At 46.5% G+C, this 25,877-nt stretch overlaps 1 protein-coding gene across 2 annotated transcripts; it reads right to left on the bottom strand.

Annotated features, from left to right (window-relative positions):
• Window positions 1-229: 229 nt before the first annotated feature.
• TMEM59L (transmembrane protein 59 like) lies at window positions 230-25,877 on the bottom strand. 2 transcript variants are annotated; one of them, XM_054981847.1, is made up of 8 exons: window positions 25,633-25,877; window positions 20,855-20,960; window positions 18,561-18,655; window positions 14,556-14,702; window positions 12,752-12,860; window positions 10,532-10,649; window positions 8,547-8,745; window positions 230-3,703 (listed from the first exon to the last, which is right to left on the bottom strand). In XM_054981847.1, exons 1-8 carry the CDS (start codon window positions 25,792-25,794, stop codon window positions 3,542-3,544), a joined length of 1,098 nt encoding a protein of 365 aa, XP_054837822.1. In that variant the 5' UTR covers window positions 25,795-25,877; the 3' UTR covers window positions 230-3,541. The 2 variants fall into 2 exon arrangements, with proteins under 2 accessions (XP_054837822.1, XP_054837823.1); XM_054981848.1 differs by having other exon boundaries at window positions 8,547-8,664.

Here is a 25,877-nt window from a genome sequence, read left to right as displayed (position 1 = left end):
TCTTTGAAAGAGATGTTTCTCCTCTACTGCTCGGCAGGATACAGCGCCTCTTCAGATGTGAATTATTCCAGTTCAATTGATTAATTCAAACTCGTACACTTTTCCTTAATCGTGTGAGAGCTCTTCAATGTCTTTGCGGGCCAGTGTCTTATTCTGACTTTGCGAGACGAATCTAAATCTTCAGTTGCCGAGTGACATGGATTTAAAAAAGAAAATCCCAGGACAAAAATTCAAGCTGTTTCCTTTCACATCTTGGATTTTATTTCATTTACAATTAATAAACCAACACTCCATCTCTCTCAGACGTTTCCAGGACAGACAAAAAAAGGCGTCATTAGAACTACAGAGATAGATAGATAGATACAGCCTCCCAAATGTACAGCCCTCCCCTCTCCCCAAAAAGGCTGGGGTGTGGGCTTTAACGGAATTCGAAGGAGCCTGTCAGAACAAAGAATGCACAAACGCAGATTAGCTTTACGCGCAGGCAATTCATCGGCAAAAGCTTTGATGGAAAGATTGACACATGAATGCCTGCCCATACACAAAATATATTCCCCTCCCTCCCCCAATCGCCCTCCCCCTCCCCAAACTTTCCCCACAACAGATATGTCAGAATACACGTAAGAGAAAAGCTTGTGTAAAAAGTCATCCAAAGCAAAACGGAAGCGTCTCACAACTCTCTTTACAGCGAAGTATTCCTATGGGAACAACTTCTACGGGTGAGGACAGTCTCGGCCCAATTTTTAAACACGCCTCTCCTAACTAATGGGGGAAAAAAGTGATCAGAGGTGAGAGAGAAAAGTTAATAAGTTAAATTTATGTACAGAGGAAAAGAGCATGAGGCAGAATGTACAAGCGATCAAGAGCCGACGGAAAGTCCCGCCGGCCAAGGAGCATCATTTTTTACACAGCACTTGCTGTGTACCGGCCCAACACGAGGATGGGAAAACCCACCAGTGCAACAAAAGGAACAAACTAGGGAACAGGGAAGTCACAGACGTTCAAGTGCCACCATCTCAACAGCCCTCCCTTCTCCCAGGAGTTACACCCCTATATAACTGTCAGGCTAAGCTCTCTCCATCTCTCCATTGAGATATCCGCCTCAACAATCTGTGGTTGGATTCTTTCCCAGGAAGCAGGATTCTTTAACCATAATTAAACCATAGTTATGGCATCCTGGATACTGGGAGAGAAACAATCCAAGGGTTTGTTTGCTTCCATGAGCCCATGCTAGGAGGGGGGGGGTCATAGGATGCCCCATATCCATCAGTGGGTGCTTTGGAAATATATATATATATAGTCAAGTGGCTTTAAAACTGACACAAATCAGGGCAGGGTGAGTTGGGGGGATTCCCTTCAGTAAATTGTCTGTGCTTCAGTGCCACATGTGGAAACTGCAAGGGAATCTTTGCATCCTGTTTTCAATGTTCCCCAAAGATGCTGAATACATAGAAAACCAGAGGCAATGCTGTTTAGATGCTAGGGTGTCGAAGTCAGGGCTGGTTCCCACAAGCAGGAGAATGAGATAGCAGAGATCCAAGGGGGCAGAAGGCACTGCATGCCCTCCAGATTGGTAAGGGCCAATTCCACCAATTATACCAGAATCATCGCAGCCTAACCATGCATCACGGGGCTGTTCTAGCTATGGGGCTTTGACATTGCTGGGTTGCATTTCCTATGTTAATGGATTAAAACGGAAATGAACTCATCCAAAGTGAAAGAGGCATCAAACAGGCCCCAATCTCACCACTGAACAGTGATCGTAAGCTGGTTTAAGTTCTGTAGTGCTACTATGTCTGAATTACCGAGCTCTCACTCAAAGGATCCTGTCAAGTTGGGAAAGGCAAGCTGGGATTGGCCGTGACCTTATCCAAGTCCGGACCGAGAGGGGGTATTCTCCAACCGAAAGCTCCTGCAGCTCAACAGATGAACCTGGATGTTTTTGATAACTGCTCAGATGTCCCTGTTTCAAAATCAGAACGCTTGCGTGCATCAAGGCATGTCAACAAAATAAATAAAATCAGCAGCCCATTAAAATTTGACCCTCAGTGGTATTTTTAACATGTGCCCACCTAATTCTAAGGGCACAAAATATAAACTTTACCATAGACAGAGTCAGGGGTTTTTTTCAGCTGGAACGCGGTGGAACGGAGTTCCGGAACCTCTTGAAGGTGGTCACATGGCCGGTGGCCCCGCCCCCTAATTCCAGACAGAGGTGCGGAGGGCAATCTAAACTCCTCTCTGTCTGGAGATCAGGGGGCAGGGCCACTGGCCACATGACCATTTTCTCCAAGGGCAACCCACTGAGTTCCACCACCTCTTTCCCCAGAAAAAAAGCCCTGGACAGAGTGATGTGTCTAGCTGCTCAGATGGATCGGGCAAAGTCAGAAGGCGAGGCTTCTCGATTTTAAGCCACGTCCAGCCAATCCAGACTGTTGGCCAATCACAGGGCCAATGGTGAAGGCCTTGGTTCCTGCCGGTGCGGTCATGCAATCGACCCAACTCAGCTCCTGAACTTTCCAGTTCGTACCGCAGAATCGCCAAGAGATGTACAATTTGGTCAGAAGTCTAGAACGCTCCAAGACACGAGACCTTCAGGAAACCAAACACAACCAGCCACTCTCCTCTTTCATTACTACATCCAAATCGGCCTTCCAGACAACTGGTGCGTGTTCAATCAAGACGGTCACTGCCCAAGATCTTCATAATTAAAGATGGTGAGAACTGAACTCAGCACTGCCTGCATACAGAGCATATGCTCTACCATTGAGCTAGGGGTCTGACCCGAAACATTTGAAGCTGCCTTATACAGAGTCAGACCCTTAGTCCGTCAAGGTTAGTACTGTCTCCTCTAGCTAGTAGTGGCTCTCCAGGTTCATGGGCAGAGCTAAGCCCCATCACCTGAGATCCCTTAACTAGGGACTGAAGTAGGCACCCAGCCCTTGAGACCCTCCCATAAGTGACATGTTATGGCCAATCTCACAAAGTATAGCTGAAGCCGTGCTTGTAAAAGGCCAGATGTTCCACTAACCCACTGCTGTCTGTTCTGACTGGCAGAGACTCAGGCAGAGAGACACCTTTCCTAACAACTAAGTGCCTGTCAGCGGGAGGACAAGCCACAGATCTTTTTCATGGGCTTCATCCACAGGTGATCCTGAATGGGTGTGAAAGAAAAACAGACACGCATTTCCCTCTCTATTGAAAACTGGAAAAGCCAAGATTTCTGAAGTCCATCTCCAGAACTTTTCGTGGGAGATGGCCAGAGTCAGGTCACACCAAACGCAACTCATGATATTATTCTGAAAGTAAACGTATCGCCACCCTAGTCTCCCCCAAGCTTGAGCTGTCGCTGCTGGTGAAAATGGGGGCTTTGTGAGCTGCTTCCGAACAAGATGCTCTTGTGTCCTACCTGGGTGAAGGAGCCGGTGATGGGGTGTGAGGCGACACAAGTAAGGAGGGGAGGGGGGAGGTGGTAATGGAGATTCAAAGGAAACTGGGAGAGGGGAGAGGGGTGGATGGCATCAGAGTGACCAGGGAGTTCCTAGAGAGCAGTCTTGTCCAGATCCACTTTGACCGGCAGCAAACCTGCTTCCTCACTGTCCTCTGCCGGACAGATGGCAACAGCAATGACGGGCCGCAGGGAGTACGGTGTGGGGCCTTCGATGTCATCGAGGTACTCCTTGTCTCCATTGATGCTCAGGGGCTGGAAAGAGGATGATAGATCTGGCCTCCGTGATCAACGTTTATTAGTAGCAGAAAAGCAACATTAATGTTTCCGTCCTACGGGAGAAAGCCCCATTCAATAAGAGCCAAACTACATGAGATGCTCTTCACATGTCAGGGCCCACAAGGTTCCCTGGGTAGTGTAGTCTTACAAAGAACAGCCACTCGATACAATTCTCCTCCAGGGGAAGAGCAATGGGAGGGATTCTCTCTCTGTCTTTTGCAAAAATCCTTGGCTCGGGTTTTCCTCTAGGAGCTTGGGGCTGGGGGGGTGGACGAAAGAGGAGGCGAGAAATCCCGAATGGCTTTGTGCGAGAGAGAGAATCCCCCCCACTGCTCTTCTCTTCAGCAAAGAATTGGGTTGTGGATTCTCTTTCTCTGTTGCAAAAAGCCGTCCTAGATTTCCTGCCTCCTCTTATGTCCAACCTGCCCCCCACCCCTAGCTCCTGGAGGAAAACCCGAGCCGAGGCTTTTTGTAAGATACAGAGAGAGAATCCCTCCCATTGCTCTTCCCCCAGCAGAGAATCGCATCAAGCACCTGTTCTTTGTAAGACTACACTACCCAGAGAACCTTGCAGGGCCTGTCATGTGCCTGGGCTTCTCATGTTGGAGATGTGGTTCGGAACAGGTGGATTTGATACATTTGTTTTGGACACGTAATACAAATATTTATGTACCATGCAACCATTCTTGTTCCCAAGTCTTTGTGTAACTTGGTTTTCCTGCCAATGGTAAGCTCCTAGAAAGCAAGTAGAAATAGAAGAAGGCTCCTTTGAGTGGGCAGTTCTATTTATCTGAATTTGGGGAAAAGATATTTCTGGGAAAAAAACAGACTACTGTGATATCAGCAAAGAGTCTGACTTTGTTGATCATTTTTTGTGACCACTTCAAAAAATATTCTCTGCTCAGCCCAGAAAGTCCAACTTATATCCATCCACCTTTACGCTGGGCGGCAATATAAAGCATTGATTGCCCAAGGAACTCTGGTTCAAAATCCATACTAAGTAGAAGTTCTACCTGGAAAGGTTCCTCCAGGTGATCAAATTCCTTTTCTAGAGGTGAATAACGTTTTGTTCTAGAGGAGAACAATATTTAAAGTACGTTAAATGTTAATTTGTCTTTTTGGGATAAAACTAGGTTGATCTGGATTAATATAGTCATGTATGCATGAGTTAATTCTGCCAGCGAGCAGGGAAATCAATGTTTTAGCAACCTGGTTCAGCAGGGAAATCGGGCTGTGCGGGGAACAACGTTCCAAATCCAGACGTGGTTTGGAGATCATCACAGCACACCCTGTTTGCCATGCGGTGAGAGCAATCCAGTGATCTAGAATTATTTGCTAAGAGTCAACAGATGCCTGAATTTTTTTTTTACAGAACTTCACCAGGAAGAAATCCCCCTGTGCAGTTTTATTGGCTTTTGAGGGATTTTAATATCTCGTTGCAACTACTCAACAGCAATTAATTTATCAAAGAAATGTTTGTACTCAGATAAAGACTGTTTTCTTGAAGTTGTTCTGTAAGTTTTTCATGCTGCCGTTGTTCGATTTGTCATCAGTGCCTGGTGACTTGTACACCTTTATGTTTACCGAGGACGGAATTGGTTTTCCCTTTTAATCTGGTCATAGCTCCGGTTGCAAAGATAAGGACCTCGGTGAGTAATTGGCTGGCTTTACCCCATTCCCCATTCATAAGAAGCCTGAGGTAGACCAGCTCTTTTTGAGCTTTAAAATATCCATTCTCCCCTATTTCCTATTGAGCACGTTTTTCTTGTGACAAATTTCTGAATCCAGTTTCTTGAATATATAAGATTTCTCTTTTTCTAGTAGCCCTTTTTCTCCTAAAAGCAGCAGCTAAGCTGTTTGCATATGCAGCCTGGGTATTAAAACATGTCTCAGACTTTGTCTTGCTGCTCCCATCTTGGCAATTTGTAATAACATCAAAGTAATGTTTGATTTCTTTTCCAATTTGGTTTGAGCAACAGGGCAATCAATTCTAAACAGTTACACCTTTCTAAGCCTGCTGAAGTCAAAGGGCTTAAGGGTGTGTAACTCTGCTTAGAATTGCACTCTGAGAGCCCCAACCTGAAGCCTTTACCTAAAAAAGAAGGGTGCTTTGACTCTCAAAAGCTTATGCCCTCTCAAATCCTTGAATTCGGATGTTTCTCTTCTGTGTTTCTTGCAGTGCATGAATGAAAATGAAATCCAGCCATCAAGTCAGAGTTGACTTATGGCGACCCCTGGTGGGGTTTTCATGGCAAGAGACTAACAGAGGTGGTTTGCCATTACCCGCCTCTGCAACCCTGGTTTTCCTTGGAGGTCTCCCATCCAATTACTAACCAAGGCCAACCCTGCTTAGCTTCTGAGATCTGACGAGATCAGGCTCTCTTGACCTATCCAGGTCATATTTTCCCTTTATTGCAGATTATGAGTTTCAAGAAACATCCCCATTTGTACCTTCAGTATTTGTACTATGTTATTGTTTTATTGTGATTTTATTAAGTATATTAGGTTTTGTATTGGTTTTTAATTGATATAATTGTTCTGAACCGCTGTGGGCTCTTAATTGCAGAGAAGCAGTATAAAAATCAAACAAATAAATAAAAATAAAGGGACAGCCCCATTTGTACCTTAATTCCGGAGTGCTTCAGTTATCTCTCAGTTCTATATTTGTTTTTATCTGATGTAATTCTTGTGAACTGCTTCGAGCTCTTAATTTAAAAGCAGTATAAAAATCAAATCAATAAATAAAAATAAAGGGACAGCCCCATTTGTCCCTTGATTCCTGAGTGATTCATTATGTCTCATTGGTTGTCGATGATCTGAAGTCTCTTGGGATAGATCTTGGAAGACTTATCTAGAACGTTGCATGTACAGAATTCTCTCTCTAACTGTGTGCTGGATCTCGTGGGCAAGATCCCTGTTTTTCGGAGGAAGGACCTACCCTGTACACTGTTTGAGGGAAGGAGCCACTCCATCCTTAAGCTTCATGAGCTGAGAAAGCCATCTGGTGGTAAAGTTTTCGGATCCTGATCCCAAAATCTGAGGTTATAATGATGCCTGCTATTTTAATTTTTTTTTTCATTTTAATTGTTCTTCTGGGTGTTGTAAGGAAAGAAGCTCTCCTTCCACCTGGCTCCACCGCTGAATCTGATGTGCTGCCTCCTCATGCACAAAAGCTTGTCAGTCATTAACTGGCAACCTTATGAGCTCAGAAAAAAACCTTCATCTAGATTCCAAGCTGCTCTGTTATTTCACCAATTCTTCCAAGAGGAATCTGAGGGCCAAACTACGAGTGACGAATGACACAGGTTGGACACTTGTCAGCTTCCCTCAAGTTTTGATGGGAAATGTAGGCAGCTTGGTGGAATGTTGGACAAATGACAGTTGAAAAGTCCATTGGACAGCAGTTGGAGAGCCAAGCTGCAAGACCAGGATGCCTACATCTCCCATCAAAACTTGAGGGAAGCTGCCAAGTGGCCAACCTGTATCATTCGTCACTTGTAGCTTGGCCCTGAGTGGAAAAACCCCAGCTAACTGACCCCCTGCCCATTCTCTATCAGTCACTTTATCTTCTGTGCCTCTAAACATGGAGGCTCCATCTAGCCATCATGACCAAAGAACTTGCCTTGTCCTCTTTGTGAAGGAACTGCTGTAGGACTGCCAGGTGGGGTCTGGAGATCTCCTGGAATCATAACTTATCTCCAGACAACAGTTCCTCTGAAAAAATGGCTCCCTTGGAGCCATTGGCATTATACTCCACTTAGGAGTATGTGTCTATGGCATTATATTCCACTTAGGAGTACATGTCTCATGTATATGGCATTATACTCCACTTAGGTCCTTTAGCTCCCCAAATCCTGCCCTTCACAGGCTCACCTCCAAAATCTCCAGGAATTTCCCAACCTAGAGCTGGCAACCATATGTAGAGGCCGTTATTTCATCTGATGGCAGTGAATCGTGTGAAGGAAGACTCCCCTTTTATCTACCCAGAATCCACTGGGCAGGACCCTGCTGCGAGGAGCTTACAGTCTACATTTTGACATGCGGCAAAATGAAAAAATAGATTCCCACAGGCCATGCAGAAGTAATCGCACAGCAGCAGATATACCGTTGCATCTCCATCCACTTTTGAGAGTAACTAGTTGCAGCTTTTCAATAAAAAAGGACACAGGAGGAGCTAGTCCAAAACGCACGCTGGAATAGTTTAAGTGTTCAGGTGTTGAGTATGTCTTTGCCCTGGACTTTTGGGTATTTATTTAGAAAACTATTTCATTGTAAAGCACAGAGTTGCTTAAGATTTCTTCTGCGATCCCCAAAACATGGTATCTCTCAGTGGTGGCCCTTTGGTCCAATGCTCTGAACCTTCCCATCAATGCCAAGTTTTCCAGCTAGTGCAATACAATTGTTTTTATTATTTCTTTATTAAAATATTTCTATCATGCCTTTTCTAATGGTTGAAGGCACAACTGCCCAGAAATGCACAGCATCATAGGTTTGGTAGTCTTAGGATTATTTTTCATTTTTTAGATTTTTTTATACTGCCTCTCCCTCAAACATTAAAAGATTTGTAGGTATATGCATGTCTAAGACACTGAATATCCATGGGAGCATAGAAATACTTGGAGTGAATGGCAACAACATGGATTTCAGGAATACTCTTCCAGGCAAGCAGAACCCCAAATTTCCCCAATTTTTTAAATGGAGTAATTCATTCATAACCAATAGCAATCTTCCCACTAACATCTTGGTGTTTGTGAACAAAGTTCCTATACAGGTCAATCAAGGAGAGAGGCGTCAGAAATGCCCGTCAGTTTCCCCTTACCTGGGTCTTGACATGCTGGTCCGGTGCAGTCACCAGACTGGCACAGCTCAGCCACAGCATCACCATGATGGAAAGGAAGAGACACGCGGCCAGGATCCAGCGGGGCAGCCCTGAACGCCTGTAACACCCGGATGCCCCCCGCCAGAGAGAGACGACGAGATTATGGCTGGCCATGGGGACGGAGGAAACTTCAATTTGGCTGAGGGAGAGGTAAAGGGGAAGGAGCAGGCCGGTGTGGGGTGGGGGTGGGGAGGGAGGAGATGAACGTCAACTGCTGGGATGAGGGAAGTTAGCTTTGCCCACTCTGATGGACCACCTACCCATATTTCTCCAGCAACTCTGTCTCCAGCTAGCAAAACCTGCCTGTTACCATGCCAAAGCTCTGGCTCTAAGCCCAATATTTCCACCCCCTTCCCTAGAGTAGCCCTCTTCATAAACCAAATCAATCCTGCCTCCCTTCTCCAAGTGAACTTTAATTCCCATTTGTACTAAAACCCTCCTCCTAGCCAAAGGGCATCTTCCCCTAGATCTGAATTTGTGGATTTTGCTCACAGGCAAACTGTTTCTCCTAAGGTTTTTAACTTGAGCCCCTTTCTACATCTCCTGGGTGTTGTGAAAGCCTAGAACCTTGACTTTCAGCTCCAGGAATGCAGCCTTCTGCGGGGTGCGTGGGGAAGGCTCTGCGGATCGGGGCCCTGACACAGAAAGGGTATTATAAAATCTGGTGTCGCATTTCAGACCCCTCTTGTATGTCCTCTGCCTCTCTGTGGCTTCTCGAGGCAGCAGGAGTCTGTGCCATTAACCCTTTGTAATGGGAAAGAAGCCCCCCACCCACGTTCTGCCTACTGCAGGATCTTCATGTCTTTTGTTCCACATGTACCTCTTCTTGCCCTTGGTGGGAGTGGGAGAATCCACTCTGAGAATCGGTGCATTAAATTTGCAACTTGTGAAGACATTCCCTAGCCCTGGCCTACCCCCATGGCCGGCCACAATTTCCATTCTGTTTCCTACATATCGGGATTTTGGGTTGACTCTAAGAGCCTCTCTACACGAGACATCTTACACAAGGACACTCAAGTGTAGGGAGACATAATGTTAGCTGGGAAGCGTAGTTTAAAGTTCAATTTCACCTCTACACAGAGCCTGCAGAGATCACTGCTCAGAGAGTTTGTTAATTTCATCTTCACCTCCCTAAAGGGGAGGTGAAATTGACAGAGCCTTCAAGGAGGCAAAGATGAAATTAACAAACCCTCTGAGCGATCTCCGTCGGCTCTGTCTTTTTAAACTACCTTCATGTAGAGAGGTGAAACTATGCTTCCCAGTTAACGTTGCGTCTCCCCTAGACTTGAGTGTCCTTGTGTAAGATGTCTCACGTAGACAGACTCTCAGTGACCCTCCCTTAAATGTTGTACTTGGTCTCTTGGGCTATGTGCATGCTGGGTAAGAAAAACAATTCTAAGAGAGAAGCCCTAAGCAGGTTTACTTAGACTCCTACTCATGTATATCCAGCGGGGCTTACTCCCAGGAAAGGATTGTACTGTAAGAGTCTGTACTGCACTAGGAAAACCTAAGTTCTGTGACCTGGATAAGCTATGCATAACTACATAAGTTATGCATAATTTATTCTCGCTTTCGGAACGAGCCAGAGATACACAGAACCCACCCTCCGACGGCTGGAAATCTAATTCAGCAGCTCCTCCAGCTCTGGAGTTTTCAGCAGGAGCAGCTCCAAGCATAACACTGCATTCATAGAGGCTAGGAAATTGAATTTCCTTCTTTTTTCAGTGGGGTGAATTCTGCATCCTTGCAGACTCTGTACCCATACAAACAGTCCTGCCTTTAGCACATGAACGGACTCAGACGTTACCCAAGTAACATGGGCTTTTCCCTACCCTCTTTCAATCAGAGACCCCTGCCTCTCCCTGGACCCCCACTTCCTCTGCCCAACCCTTAATCAGGCACCAAATTCCCCCAAACTGTCTTACTTGGACATGCAGCCCAGGAAGTCATGTTCGGCTGAGGGCACGGTCTCCACTGGGGGGTGCCCTTTGGCTTTGCCCTTCGGTTCCTCAACGGGAGGTTTTTCCAGTTTCTCCCGAAGACCTAAAGAGGGGGGGAACAGTTGTTTACCAAGGATGTGCACGACACAGGACAAGCATGTAGCCGGTACTCCATGCTAGCAAGTACCTGACCCCCCCTGGGGGGGGGGACCCGACCTCACTGCTCACAGAGAGCGCCCTGCAGAATGAGACCCAGGGTCCACCTAGTCCAGCTCCTTTGTGCACCAGCAGATGGCTCTAGGGAACCCACGAGCAGGGCCTGGACTCAACCATCTTCCCCTGAGGTGAGTCCCCAACAATGGAAGCTTAACCGTTTCACTCAGGGCTCATTTTGAGGGGGAACGCACAGGAACGCAGTTCCGGTAGTTCTCCAAAGAGGTCACATGTCAGGTGGCCCCGCCCACCTGACTCTCGGCCATTTTGGGCCCATTTCGGCCTGGATTGGGGCCGAAACAGCCAGGATTGGTCCCAAAATGGCCCAGATCGGGCCTCTGATGGGTGATGGATCACTCTCCCACTCAGCAGTAGCCGGATCCTGACCATTTTGGGCCCCTTTTCAGCCATTTTCAGCCCCTTTTTGCCATTTTGGGCCGTGAATGGGTCCAAAACAGCCAGAATAGATGATGTCAGGGGGTGTGCCATATGCAAATCAGTCATACTAATGACACATCCGGTGATGGCAGGAGGCATGGCATATGCTAATGAGTTATGCTAATGAGTTCCTCCAGCTCTTTTTCTATGAAATGACCCCTGGTTTCACTTAACCTCTTGACATGGAGGTTCTACTTTGCTCAACTGCTAACAGCTACTGACAGACCTCTCTCATCCATTTATCTAATCTCCCCTAAAGCCAACGTATCTAGTGGCCAGTACTTTATTTATTTATTTGATTTGCTTTATACCCTGCCCTCCCCACAAATGGGCTCAGGACTGCTAACAACATTCACAAAACACAGAGAATCAATCACAAAGCCATAAAATCAATAATAATCTTAAAAGAATAATTAAAATAGTCCAGGAACACGCTATTCAAATAAATATCTGGGATATATTTTCGAAGGCTTTCACAGCCGGAGAATGATGGTTGTTGTGGATTTTCCGGGCTGTATAGCCATGGTCTTGGCATTGTAGTTCCTGACGTTTCGCCAGCAGCTGTGGCAGGCATCTTCAGAGGTGTAGCACCAAAAGACAGAGATGCTACATCTCTGAAGATGCCAGCCACAGCTGCTGGCGAAACGTCAAGAACTACAATGCCAAGACCACAGCTATACAGCCCGGAAAATCCACAACAACCAAATATCTGGGAGTCCATATATGAGCATAGCACATGGCTCGGGGACAGTCCCAGAAAAAGTGCCACTTTATAATGTGGCGGCGAGTTCGCCAAGTTAAAAAGGTAAAGGTAGTCCCCTGTGCAAGCACCAAGTCATTATTGACCCATGGGGGGACATCGCCAAGTTGCTTGTTGAGTAAAAGACTCTCTTGAATCTACTGCTCACTGACTTCACTGGATGCCCCCCTAAATTCTATTATAGGAGATGGTGGGTAGCCCTGTGTGTCTGCAATGGAACAACAAAATTCAAGTTCAATAGCATCTTAAAGACCAACAAGATTTTCAGCGTATGAACTTTTGAGAGTCAAGGCTGCCTTTGTCAGATAAGATAAAGATACGTTATGTGATGAAGGGAGCTTTAACTCTTGAAAGCTTATCTCCTGAAAATCTTGTTCATCTTTAAGGTGCTTCCTTACTCAAATCTTGCTATTATGGGAGAGAAGGAAAAAGTTCTTTCTATCCACTTTCTCCATGTGTGATTTTATGAACACCTATCCTGTCCCCCCCACAGACATCTTTTATCTAAACAGAAAAGCCTCTGTCCTCATGTCCACCCATCCTTTATTTTCATTGTTCTTTTCTGCACATTTTCCAGCTCTGCAACGACTATTTTCAGATACAGCAACCAAAAATGTAAACAGAATTTAAAATGCAGCCGCACCAAAATATACAACAAAATTATAATGATATTAGAGCAGAGCAATTTGTCTACAAAGAGAAATAAAATGGGGTCACACCTGAGATCTTTTCAAGGGCACTACAGTAGTGGTAAAGTCCCTTTCCAAGCAATCCCACGTCACTGTCTCTTTTACCTGTGTGGGGCTTCATGGTGTTGGGGTTCGAGACAGTCCAGGCCTTCTCCGACACCTCTGATTTGGGTGCCTGCACCTCAGGAACAGGGTACTCAATCTCTGGCTGTGACTGAGGACAAAAGAGAAGCAGGATGATTTTCACAGCTGGTAAATATCAAGAGATTATCGATGCATCTCTGCATTGTCCAAGATGGGTAGCCATGTTAGTCTGTCTGTGGCAGTAGAAAAGAGCAAGAGTCCAGTAGCACCTATAAGCAGGGCTCATTTCGAGGGGGAACGCACAGGAACACAGTTCTGGCAGTTCCCCAAAGACGTTACATGTCAGGTGGCCCCGCCCACCTGACTCTCAGCCATTTTGAGCCTGTTTCAGCCTGGACTGGGGCCAAAACGGCCCAGAACGGGCCTCTTACGGGTGGTGGGTCACTTTCCCACTCAGCAGCGGCCCGATCCTGGCCATTTTGGGCCCCTTTCGGGCCATTTTCAGCCCTTTTTTGCCATTTTGGGCCCAATTTCAGCCCTGAATGGCCTGGACTGGGTCCAAAACAGCCAGGATAGGTGATGTCAGGGGGTGTGGCATACGCAAATCAGTTATGCTAATGACACACTTCTGGTGATGGGAAACGGCATAGCATATGCTAGTGAGTTATGCTAATAAGTTCCTCCAGCTCACGAAATGACCCCTGCCTATAAGACTAACAAAATTTGTGGTAGGGAAAGAGCTTTCGTGAGCCACAGCTCATACCCTAACACAAATTTTGTTAGTCTTATAGGTGCTACTGGACTCTTGCTCTTTTCTACTGCATTGTCTAGAATGTTCCACAGAAGAGCAAGAGATGAACAAGAATTTGACAATTTGAATCCAAGTGTTTGCGGCAAAAGGCAGTATAGATTTTTTTTAAAACTGAAAACAATTGTGGAGTCAAGTCAAATTGGACCAGATTTGTGCAACCGTTCTTTGTCAGCCACGGTTGGGGAGCCCATCTTCTCATGACTCTAAAAGATGCTCGGAATGTTTCTGAGGGCTTGGATTTGGGTGTACAGGTTTAAAATAGTAGTTTTGTGTGTGCTTATAATAAAATAAAATAAAATAAATCCATTTTAAAGGTTCAAACAATAACCACAACTCCCCTCAATTTTATCAACCAAACTTCAACCAAATTCTTCTTGTTCAATATTTCAAATCAGCTCCTCCTGATTTGATGCCTATTTCGTTTCAGCCCAAGAGTCTCTGTTATTGCTGCATCGATGCACACATACGTGCACACACGTGGAGTGTATAAAGTACTGAATTTTAGTAGGGGATACTTCGTGTTGTTATTGGCTGCTTCCACACACGTTGATAATCCACTTTCAATACGCTTTCGTGAACATTTGAAACTGCTTTTCCATGTGTGGAACAAAAAATCCACTTCCAAAGGATTGCTAAAGTGCATTGAAAGTGCATTATTCAACGTGTGTGGAAATGGCCATTATAAAATACCACAACATTAAGGTTTCTGAAAGTATTCTCCTTCTCCTTCCAAATTTTGCAAGATTTCATGTCGCCTCGAGTCAACACCAACCCACCCATGCGTTTGCCTTTTCTTCTTGTATCTTTTGAAGGGTGCTTCAGAGCTTCCAGATACCCGTGGCTTGATCACACAAAAAGAGACTGTTAGGATATCCCTCCATGCAGGGCTGGACCCACCCACCCACCCCCGGCCATCATTTTGGCCAACTCAACTGGGATATCCTCTGCCCTGCCTCTGGGAGGAATTTTGTCATCTCTGTGTCTTCCCTTTAATGGAATCCTCCTTTGACCCACCTGGAAAACCACCACTTTCCCATCATCCGATTGAAGGTAGAAAGTCCACGTCGAGGAGATGAAACTTTGGGCAGAACTGACAATGTCATTGCAGAAAGTGGAGACCAGGTCGAAGACAGAGAATGAGGTGGGTTTCAGATCCGGAACCTGTCCAATAGCAAAACAAGTGAATGCTCTCTGACTCTTTTATGCCCTCCTAATACTGCTTGAGAGGTTGTCCCTGGCAGGTAACAGTAGCCTCTTGATGACCGGACCAGAAAAAGATGTTTGTAAGTTGGAAAAATCAACATTTGGTTCCATTTTTATTTCCAAATCCATCAACAACTTCGGGAACTTGCCTTTCAAAGAGAATTTGTAATGGGAGAATTACTAAATGGAACCTCCATGTTCAGAAGCAGTGTAGCTTTGAATACTAGAGGCAACAATAGGGGATGTTTTTCCCTCTGTGCACCTACTTGTGGGTCATTTGGGGAACCACTATGGGAAACAGAACTCCTTGAGTTGATGGACCGTTTGTCTGATTCAGTGGTGTTCAAGTGCCATAAACACGGTTTGAATCCACTGGATGGTTTCCATGGACAGAAGAGATTTGCGTCCACAGAGTGTGGCTTTGCCTTGGGCTGCTGTAGACCCAAATACCTCCCCAAACGCCACTCCTGGGGGAAGGGGACTCTCAGAAATAGCATGAGGGGGGAGTCAGAAGTTTGCTATGGGGGGAAGAATGAGTGAAAATCCCACCACCAACCACGCAAATTCTCCAGTGTATCTAAGTCTGTAAATGTGGATACTCACAATATTTTTACGGGGAGGATAAACTGTTCTAGTCTCTCCTATGTTCAGCAGGCAACATGATAAACACACCGGTTTCCTCTGCCTGCTTGGGCCTGCAAAAATGAGTGTGGGTGCCCACATGTGCAAAGACACTGACAGCTAAGCTACAAGTGACGCCTGACACAGGTTGGACACTTGTCAGCTTCCCTCAAGTTTTGATGGGAAATGTAGGCATCCTGGTCTTGCAGCTGTAATGGAGAGCCAAGCGGTAAAACCAGGACGCCTACATTTCCCATCAAAACTTGAGGCTACTAATGCAGGCAGTCTGAAAGCATCTTGGGTTGTTGTGAGTGACGGACGTGGCCTCTCCCTGCTTGAGAACATGGACAGTCAGTAGTCCAAGGATCAGAATCTGCCTAAGGCCTGTTATAGTGAACAGCTCACACATGCTTTCCTTACACAAGGTTCAAACCCAGCATCACGTGTTCAAGGGCTCGGCCTAAGGCCTCTTCTTCTTGACATGTTTATGAAGAAAAAAAAACCTACAGCTATGCTCTGCTGCTTCCCCTGAGAAGGGCCACAGCCTAGCAGTTGAAGCCCACAAAGACCCCCTGTTCAGTCTACACTTTCAGAACTGAAGAGACCCTTCTCTGCTGGAGACCCTGGTGAGCCAGGGCCAGTCCGAAGCAACTGAGCCAGATGGGCCAAGGGTTGGTGTAAGGCAGCTTCAAATGCTCTTATCTGGTACCCCACTCGGTTCAAGCAGCCCTGGGCAATTTTCATCCACAAATGTTTTTAACCGTCAGAACAGTCACTGATGACTTAGAGCCAAAACAGATGAGACGCCTGAAACGTGGAGGACACGCATCAGTTTCCCGCAAGGTTCCACGAGAAGTGTAGTGAGAAAGAACCTCTGCCAGGAGAAGAGGGAGAGATTCCCTCATCTCCCTGGCAGAGGCTCTTTCTCTAAGCGTCTTGTCTAGTCTGCTCGGCTCCCTCTGCCGCCGCCAGCTCCTCTTGCTCCCCTAAAAGCACTCAGCAGCTAGAGGGAGCTGAGCATGCTGGCGTCGGCGAGAGGGAGCCGAGCCGATTGCCGCTCCAAGCTCCTCCTGACTGCCGCCACCTGCATGCTCAGCTCCCTCTAGCTGCTGAGGGCTTTTAGGGGAGCCGGTGGTGGTGAGAGGGAGCCGAGCAGACTAGACAAGACACCTAGAGGAAGAGCCTCTGCCAGGGAGAAGAGGAATTCTCTTCTGTATAGTGAGAAAAAAACCTCTGCCAGAGAGAAGAGGGATTCTCTTCTGTATAGTGAGAAAAAACCTCTGCCAGAGAGAAGAGGGATTCTCTTCTGTGTAGTGAGAAAAAACCTCTGCCAGGGAGAAGAGGGATTCTCTTCTGTATAGTGAGAAAAAACCTCTGCCAGAGAGAAGAGGGATTCTCTCCCTCTTCTTCCTGGCAGAGTTTTTTTCTCACTATACTTCCTGTGGAACTTTGAGGGAAACTGACACATCCTCCACGCGTCAGGTGTCTCATCTGTTTTGGCTCTCAGTGGGACACAGGTTATTCCCGATGTCAGGTAAATAACCCTGTTTGAAGTCTGTGCATCTCCCACACAATGCAGGCTCTAAGAGGACTTCGTGCTATGTCCTGAGGCATTCTTCCTTCCCCAAACTCTTTTTATACCATTTTTTATTAACTCAAAAGCTTGCACACTGTTGTTTTATCATTAGGTTGGTCCTAACACAAAGTATTATAACATGGATCGTGCATTTGGATTATTCTTTTGGACCGACGTGGTTGTCAACAATTTCTCCCTACTTTTTATGATACCTGAATTTTAGCCAATAAAGGATTGTGACATAAGGAGGCTGCTGGGACTAGCAAAAGATGGCCACCATGAGAATGCAACAGGCTTCAATTGACTCTACACTTCTGCAACACCTGAAATAACTTCCAAGTGATTTTTAATCTCTCTTCTGAAAAGGGATTTTGAGTCTCAGTAATTTAGAGAACTGTCAGAGGCATTCGTTGAACAAAGTTTTTATTATGGAGTAACTTCAAACCAGCTCTGTTTGAATCTGCTCTGCATCTAACACAGAATGTCGGCTTCAACAGAACTTGCAAAGAGAGAACTGTGCTAGTCTGTTATAGCCCAATAAAAAAGGTCCAGGGGCAGCTTAAAGACTAACAATATATATCTCAAAATAAGATTTCATGAGTCACATGTTCTGAGGTATTCTTCCTTCCCCAAACCCTTTTAGAACTTTTTTTTTTTTGGTAATGTCAACCTGAAGAAGACTCCTGGGGAACTTGAAAACTTGCACATTGTTACGTGTCATTGGGTTGGTCCTAATAAAAGGTATTACATGAATTATGCTATGGCTCTGGTCCACATTGTGCCATCCAGGCCCACAAACACTTTGCAGAAGTGGCCAGAGGTACTTCCTCTCTGATTCCCCGTCTCCTCCTGCCCAGGTCAGCTAAGACAGTAACCATCTCTTGATGTGCTCAGAACTCTGAGACTGAGCCTAGACCACTGGCGGGTGAACAACCAAGATTTTTTACCAAAAAAACTCCAATGTCTCAAGGGTTTGAGGCCCCAATAAGAACAGCTGTTTAAGTTGCTAGCTCTCATGAATACAGAAAAGATTTTAGATCCAGAGGAGTTAGCTGTGTTAGTCTGTAGTTGCAAAACAGTAAAGAGTCCAGTAGCATCGGATGAAGAGAGCTGTGGTTCTCAAAAGCTTATGCTACAATAAAGTTGGTTAGTCTTAAAGGTGCTACTGGATTCTTTACTATTTAGAAAAGATCTTAAAAATCTAGATCGCTTTCAGGAAAATCTAGATTGCTTCCAGAAGACCCCTGGTCACTATTCATCATTCCCACTGACAGGATCTTACGGAGCAGTCTTCAACAAGACTTTTCTTTGCCTGAGACCTTGAAGAATCACTGCCCGTCACAGGAAGTTACTTGAACCCAGCATTCAGCTTGAAAGCAGGTTGCTTGTGACAACATTTGGGTTTTGGGTCCTGCACAGTTGTTGAGGACGACAGCAAGAGCATCCCCCAAGCATGTGCAGAACTTAAGTCCCTCACCATCACAAAAAACAGCCATGCATAAGTGCGTCTTTAAACATCTTGGAGTCCTGCATGCTCTATGACACTGGATAAGAACCGCTCGCTGATAATGCAGTTCGCCATCTAAGACTGAGCCCAAAGGACAGGGTCTGGAAGTTACCTTTTCAGCTCTGCTCTCTGTCTCTGGCAGTTGCGTCCTGCACCCGGTCATACAGCCGAACTGCTCCATGCCTCCAGAGTAAGCTTCCATGCAGGCTGCAAATGGGGGAGAAGAGAGGCAGGAGACAATGAGATCTTCTCTTGTTCAGGAGAAGGAGGACAAGATGTTCCTGTGAACCTCACTTCTCTGCATGCACCACTGCAAAAAACCACAACTATCCCTTGCCTATCTGGCCATCTCTTGCCTTGGTTTGGTTACAGCGGCCTCGTTCTCTCTGATCCTCAGCGGCTGCACCTTGTCTCCCTTCCGCCTGATGCCCAAATCAGTCACTTCTCTCTCAGTTCTGATGGACCACTCTTCCTCCTTGTCGGTTTCGTGTCCCCTCCTAGATCCAGTACAAACTCCTCAGTCTGACCTCCAAAGCCCCTCCAACCTAGAAGTCAGATGTACCGGTGGCTATCTGGCCATGTTTCTTTAAAAGGGAACCTCCAGGTTCGGTGGCAGTCTACCCCTCTGAATACCAGATGTGGTCATTTGGCAAGGGAAGACCATGACTTTTAAGTCCTGGCTAGAAACAGGATCCCAGGCTTAGACGGACCATTGGTGTGATGCGGTAAAACCTTTCATATTGAGAAACCTATTAACAGCTACGAGCCATGATAGCAAAATGGAGTCTCCATGGCCAGAGACAGTCTATCCCAGAATACTGGAATTTAAATTTAATTAACTAAATAAAACAAATAAATAACGACAACATAGGACAGCTGTTCCTTTGATGCCCCCCTCCTTGCAGGCTTCCATGAGGAAAACTGGCCAGCCAGTGTTGGAAAGAACGCCAGTTTGGTGTAGTGGTTAAGAGCAGCAGGACTCTAATCTGGAGAGCCAGGTTTGATACCCCACTCCTCTGCTTGACGCCAGCTGGGTGACCTTGGGTCAGCCACAGCTTCTTGGAGCTCTCTCAGACCCACCCACCTCACAGGGTGATTGTTGTGAGCATAATAATAACACACTTTGCAAACCACTCTGAATGGGTGTTAAGTTGTCCTGAAGGGCAGTATATAAATCGAGTGCTGTTGTTGTTGTTAAGCTAGAAGAACCTCTGGGTCCAGTCCAGCAAAACAATGCTTATGTTGTTTAGTGCTTGTAACATCACTTACGTGGGATAAAGGAATTCACAGCAGACAGGCTGTGAGAGCTATTCGCCTAACCATTTTTAAAGGGAACGCCACGTTCAGCAGTAGTCTGTCATTGAATAGTGGGTGCTGGGAAAATTCAGTGGAAGGAAGGCAACTGTCAACATACCCTACCTGGCCACCACTAGAAGAAGAACGAAACAGCAAGGCCCATTCTTAGATGGGTCTATCAGAATCTTTTCGCCCCAGGCAGAACCTCCATGACCAGAAGAAGTCTACCTCCAAGATCCCAGATCTCAGACAAATGGCAAAGGAGGCCGCCCTTCACGCCTGGCTGAGGGGCTCCAGGGAGGCATCCAGCTGGCTGCAAATGTGCGCATGTGTCAGAATGCCACACTAGGTGGGACATTTACCTCGATCTGGCAGCGCTTTTTACCTTCTAAATTCAGCCATGTTTGGGGACCTGGGAGACCCAAGTTCAAAATCTCCCTTTTGTCAAAGTGCTCATTAAGTCACTGGGGGCCTGGCACTCTCTCCTAGTGTCATTCCGCACACGTTGAATAATGCACTTCCAATCCTCTTTATAGATCATTTGGAACACATTTTTTGTGTGTGCGGAACAAAAAATCCACCTCAAACGATGGATAAAGTGCATTGAAAGTGCATTATCCAACGTGTGCGGAATCAGCCACAGTCTCACCTACTTCACAGAGTTGCTGCTGAGAAGGCTAAACAGAGAAGGGCAGAACTGTGCACGCTGCCCTGAGCTTCTTAGAGGAAAGAGAGAGTAAAAATGGATGAATGGATGGACAGGGGCAGAGCACTCACTGCTGTCTTCTTATGTTAGTTTCACTTCAGTTCAGAGTGGCTGTCACAAGATTACAAAGACTTATGCTGGTTAAAAATCATGGTACTCTTTCCCTCCAACCATCCCGAATGATCCAAAGGAGAAAAACAAGCCTCGTAAAAGCACAGACAGTGTGTGTGTGTGTGTGGGGGGCGCTCTGCTATATCTGCACCTGCATTTTGCTCTGTCCTTGAGCATCTGTAGGAAAAGTCCAAAAGCACAATAGGGATGGCAGCCCGATATGGACAAAAGCTTCTCAATAACATAACCAAACAGGGGCTGGGTGGAGGTACGCTATACAGATGTGGCCTCACCTGATTCGCACTCGGCTCTCGTTGCATTCAGCTCGGCAGTAGCATCCACAAAATGACAGATGGAAAACAAGCGGCAGCCACGATAACAGGCATTGAGAACAGCGTCCTGGGAGAGAAACAAAAGAGGGGGAAATCAGAACAAAATAGGAAGACGTAAAACGAGATGGCTTGACTCAATCAAAGAAGCCACGTCCTCCCGTTGGCAGGATTTGAGCAAGTCTGTTAAGGGTGGGACGTTTTGGAGGTCTTTCATTCATAGGGTCACCGTAGGTTGGAGGCGACTTGACAGCACATCTCACACACACAGGTATTTCTTACAATTCGGCTCACAAGGTGGCTACGTGGTAAATGCTGTCCTTTGGGTCCGTAGATATTGCTGCTGCTGGAGAATCACATATACGAAAGCCTACTAGAGTGAGCAAGAACCAGGATATGGGGCAGGGCTCTGTAGATGGAGGCATGGGAAGAGAAAGAGCCACCCTCCATGAGAAATCACTCCTTGCCCTTCTCACCTGCAATTCTCACCATCCATGTGCATGAACACAAGAAGGCACTGTAAACATGGGAGAGGGTTATTGTCCTGGCATGTTCAACAGGGCTGTTGTAAGGATACCCAAGACAAATGAAATCATTTTACTGCTATGAAAGCTTCCAGAAATTCTGTGCACACCCTGCACACGTGTTAGGAAAACAGATCAAGGCTTTTTAAAAAAAATATTTTATCAGTAATTATTGCTGAACCCCAAACAATCCATGTTTGAGCTGTCTTTTGCATCAACATCTTGCAAGCATAACTTTGCCAGAAGTTTTCTTACAAAGTCTATTACCAAGTATGGGCAGGAAAAGAGACCTTCATTCCTCACCCCAATTTCATGATCCCACAATTCCAAAACAGTACTTAATAAAATAAAAATGAGCTTCTCCTTGAGGTCAAATCAGTGGCACAGAAGAGAACTTTAGAAATAGACAGGATACGAACACTGCCTTGTGACTAAGCCTACAAAAGATTCTAACATACAACAGCTCTCTTACCTGCGTGTTAGTCGTAGCAGATATGCAATTTCTCCCTACTTGACAAACACCCCTGCTCACCTGGAGACAATCCTCTACTCACCATAGGTAACTAGTAAAATGACAACTCATTTAGTAATATATACATTGACACAGCCACAATAATCTTTCTCCATGGGCCAATCTTCAGCCAAAAAAGCATTTCTAGTGTACGATGCATAAGATGGCCTCCAGGATTTTGGCTTGTTTCGAGATCTTAAGTTTAACATCACAAAGCAGTAAAAATGACAAGTGTCACACTAGAGAACAAACGTCTATCTGGCTCTGCATTCCTGTTTCCATCAGAGGACAGCCAGGTGCCTCCAAGAAACCAACATAATCACTGTTGGTGATCATCAACCATGAAGGGAGCTTTGACTCTGGAAAGCTCACACCCTGGAGATCTAGTTGGTCTTTAAGTTGCTACTGGACCCAAATCTTGTTTCTCTCCTCTCAGCATCCTTTTCTTTACACAGTCCTCTAAAGCTACTGACTGTCCTCATGTCCTGCAGCAAGATGTCCGATACGCTCAGTGTGCATCACCTGTGAGAATGTCTTTCTTCCACCTGCTCTGAACCCGATCAGAACCGGCAAGCCCAGACTGTAGGGTTGCCAACAGACCTGCAGAAAAAAAACACCCTGTCCTTTTAATAGAGATTTTTTGTGCATAGAAATGGACAGCTGAAGGTTTTCACAGCAGGGAGATAAAATAGGTGCCTTGAGCCAGGAGGAAAGGCCAAGTATAACTATTCTAATAACCCAAACACATAAGCAAATATTTCCTGGTTTACAACATCTCGTTAATCCAGAGGAGTTAGTCGTGTTAGTCTGTAGTTGCAAAACAGTAAAAAGTCCAGTAGCACCTTTAAGACTAACCAACTTTATTGTAGCATAAGCTTTCAAGAACCACAGCTCTCTTCGTCAGCTCTCTTCGTTTCCAAGAGGAAAGGCCAAGTATAACTATTTTAATAACCCAAACTCCTAAGCAAATATTTCCTGGTTTACAACATCTCATTAATCCAGAGGAGTTAGTCGTGTTAGTCTGTAGTTGCAAAACAGTAAAAAGTCCAGTAGCACCTTTAAGACTAACCAACTTTATTGTAGCATAAGCTTTCAAGAACCACAGCTCTCTTCGTCAGATACCTGGAAGGTATGAAGAAACTGGCCAGAGATACACAGGTTTCTTTCATGACTTTTGCAACTGATTTACATTTACATGGCCCTCACTCCATGCACCTTCTTCCCCACTCCCCTCACTACCTATATATCTCTGGCCAGTTCCTTTACACCCCCCCCCATGCATCTGCCGAAGAGAGCTGTGCTTCTCGAAAGCTTATGCTACAATAAAGTTGGTTAGTCTTAAAGGTGCTACTGGACTCTTGACTATTTAACCTCTCATTAAGCCTCTCATAAAGGGACTTTTTATGTCCTTTTCTCCTAGCCTGCTGGCAGCCTTACCAGACCATGGATCTTGATCATACAGCACTATCAGTGTGTGTGTGGCATTTGGGGTCCCAATCTCTTCTCCAACAAGAGACAATTTGCACCTCAGCACAAGAAAGGAGGGGACCTTGTGACTCGAACCCAGCAGAAAAGCTGGTGGGAAGAGTGAGCCTGGGTCGGGTGGCTTCACAGTGTGAGGAAGCTGCAGAGATTTGGGGGGGGGCACTGCCACCTCTCCCCACTTCCATTGGCAGCTTGGACTAGATACCCCTCTCAGTATAGCCTCCCACTGGGGGATGCATTTTCTTCACCAGCTCCTCTATCTCCGACTCTCAGGACAAACAACAGGCTGCTGGTGGGTGGAAGGGGAAGGGGAAGAAAGATCTGATCCGCCAACTCCTCCTGTGAGCTTTCCTGGTGGATCCAGCCCTCTAAGTGTGGAGTGGGGGGGAGAGAACAAAGTGATTTCATTTCTCACTTGGATGGATGCCTGCAAACCTGTCTGCAAACCTGGATGCTTGCAAATCTGTCTGGCCAACAGAAGGCTGGCCTCTGATTTAGCAGGCTACCATCTATGGTGCTGACAATGGAACCTCCATGTACTGGGGCAGTATTCCAGATGTACAGGGCAAACGGCTTGGGATGCCCACAGCCCTCATGCTCTGCTTGTGGACTTCCTGAGACATCTAACTGAGGATGCCAGATGAGCTAGACTTTTGGTTTGATCTAGCTATTGGTTTTTACAATGATTTTATAATGTATGCTTTTTAACTTGTTAGCTGCCTTGGTGGCCTTTATGAGAGCAGAAAGGTGGGGAATAAATTTTGTAAAATAAAATTTAAAAACCCAATAGCCATGATAACAAAATGGAACCTCCATGTTCAGGAGCAGGCAAACTATGAATATCTAGGGGCTGGTGAACCAATCCAGCTAGTCTATTGTAGCAAAATAAGACGAGTTCGGTGGCATTTATTCCAGTAAAACAGTTCATCTATTAGGTCCATCAAGGTCTATCAGCCACAAAAGCTTGAAACTGAGCCTGTATGTAGACAGGTAATTTATCTTTGAATAAATATCTGCTACAGGCCCAATACAGGTCAGCTGTTCCCTTCCATGCCTGGCTTGTGGGTTTCCAAAGGGGCCTGGTGGCCCCCTGTTAGAAGCAGAACGCCGGGGCAAATGGCCATTCGGTCCAGTTCAGCCACAGATGGATTTCGGGATATGCTTGGTGGGGCCTCACAATCTAAAAGGCCTCTAAAAAAATAAAAGAAGGTTGTAGGGTTGTTGTTTTTTTTACTTTTGTCTCTTTCTAGGTACGCAAAAATTTAAAAATCATATTTCTACTTTCAGCGTCATTTCTCTAAGAATGCAAAAACGTATATTTTTTTTAATTGTATGGGCCTCTTAAACAGATGGTGTTCTGTCATATCCGGGTCCTGGATCCAGCCAAGCAATTCAGAACGGCTTTTATTTTGGCAGAGGCCCTGATGGCATCATAGCATACAGACCTGGCATATTTTGTTCTAAAAAGAAACACAAGACACCCTCTGGACGCACAAATTCCTGGATACGATTACACGGCCTTTGCAAAGGTTGGGCTTCGGAGATGAATTTCTCCTGCTTTGCCGCAGGGAATAAATCCTGATGTTTGAAAAATCTCTACCGCTGCAAGAGGGCACACACACCATTGCAGCCTTCCCGCATGCTCACGCATGCACACAACTAACGGTTTCTGGAAAACGAACGCGTGTTCGTGCAGGTGAGATGCTAGCAGGTTGCTCTAGGCAACTTCGCCCAGATACCCAGAGCACCGTTTCTTTCCAAAGTGGGAAGGTGCGAAGGAAGAATGGCCGAAGAGCACCTGCCCAAAGCAAGAGGCGGAGAAGACCCACAGTAGCCTTGATCGAACGGCAGGAAACTGCTCGAGAAGACACAGAAATAATCAGAGATCCTGATGCTGCCGTTTGCAAGGAAGGCTTGCAGGCAGCTTCGCCAAAGCGGACATTTACAAAATGGGTGATTTTTTTTCTTGGTCTCCTAGGCAGGGAAGATGGACGCCCTGTTCTTCTCCGCTGCCGGAGTAGGAGAAGGGGAGAAAAGACGCACCCGCTCCCCAACGCACGCATCCAAAGCCACACGCGCGCAATATCGCATCGCTTTAAATTGCGAGCGCAGGACCCTGCCGGACGGGTGGCCCGAGCCAAGGAGCCGGGCTTTGGTGCAACGCGTGCAATGCACAGCCCGCCCCGCGGATCGCCCCCTGCAGTGCCCCCCGCGCCCCCTACCTTGGCGGCCGCGCCGGGCGGCGGGGGGCTCTGCGCGCAGCGCGCCTGGCAGGCGGAGATGTCGCCCAGCTGCGGCGCGAAGGGGTCGCCGTCGGGCGGCTGCGAGGCGCACGCGAAGGCCAGCGAGAGGGCCAGCCAGGGCACAGCGGCGCTGCCGGCCATCCTGCCTGCCTGCCGGGGAGGGAAGGGGTGCCGGCTGGGCCTCGCGCGGCGCCGCCCGGGGGCTGCAGCAAGCGGAGAGGACG

The sequence above is a fragment of the Eublepharis macularius genome, chromosome 5 (assembly GCF_028583425.1).
Source record: "Eublepharis macularius isolate TG4126 chromosome 5, MPM_Emac_v1.0, whole genome shotgun sequence".
Taxonomy (NCBI): domain Eukaryota; kingdom Metazoa; phylum Chordata; class Lepidosauria; order Squamata; family Eublepharidae; genus Eublepharis; species Eublepharis macularius.
The sequence above is the reverse complement of the archived record's forward strand: the minus strand, read 5'-3'. Positions and strand labels throughout refer to the sequence as shown.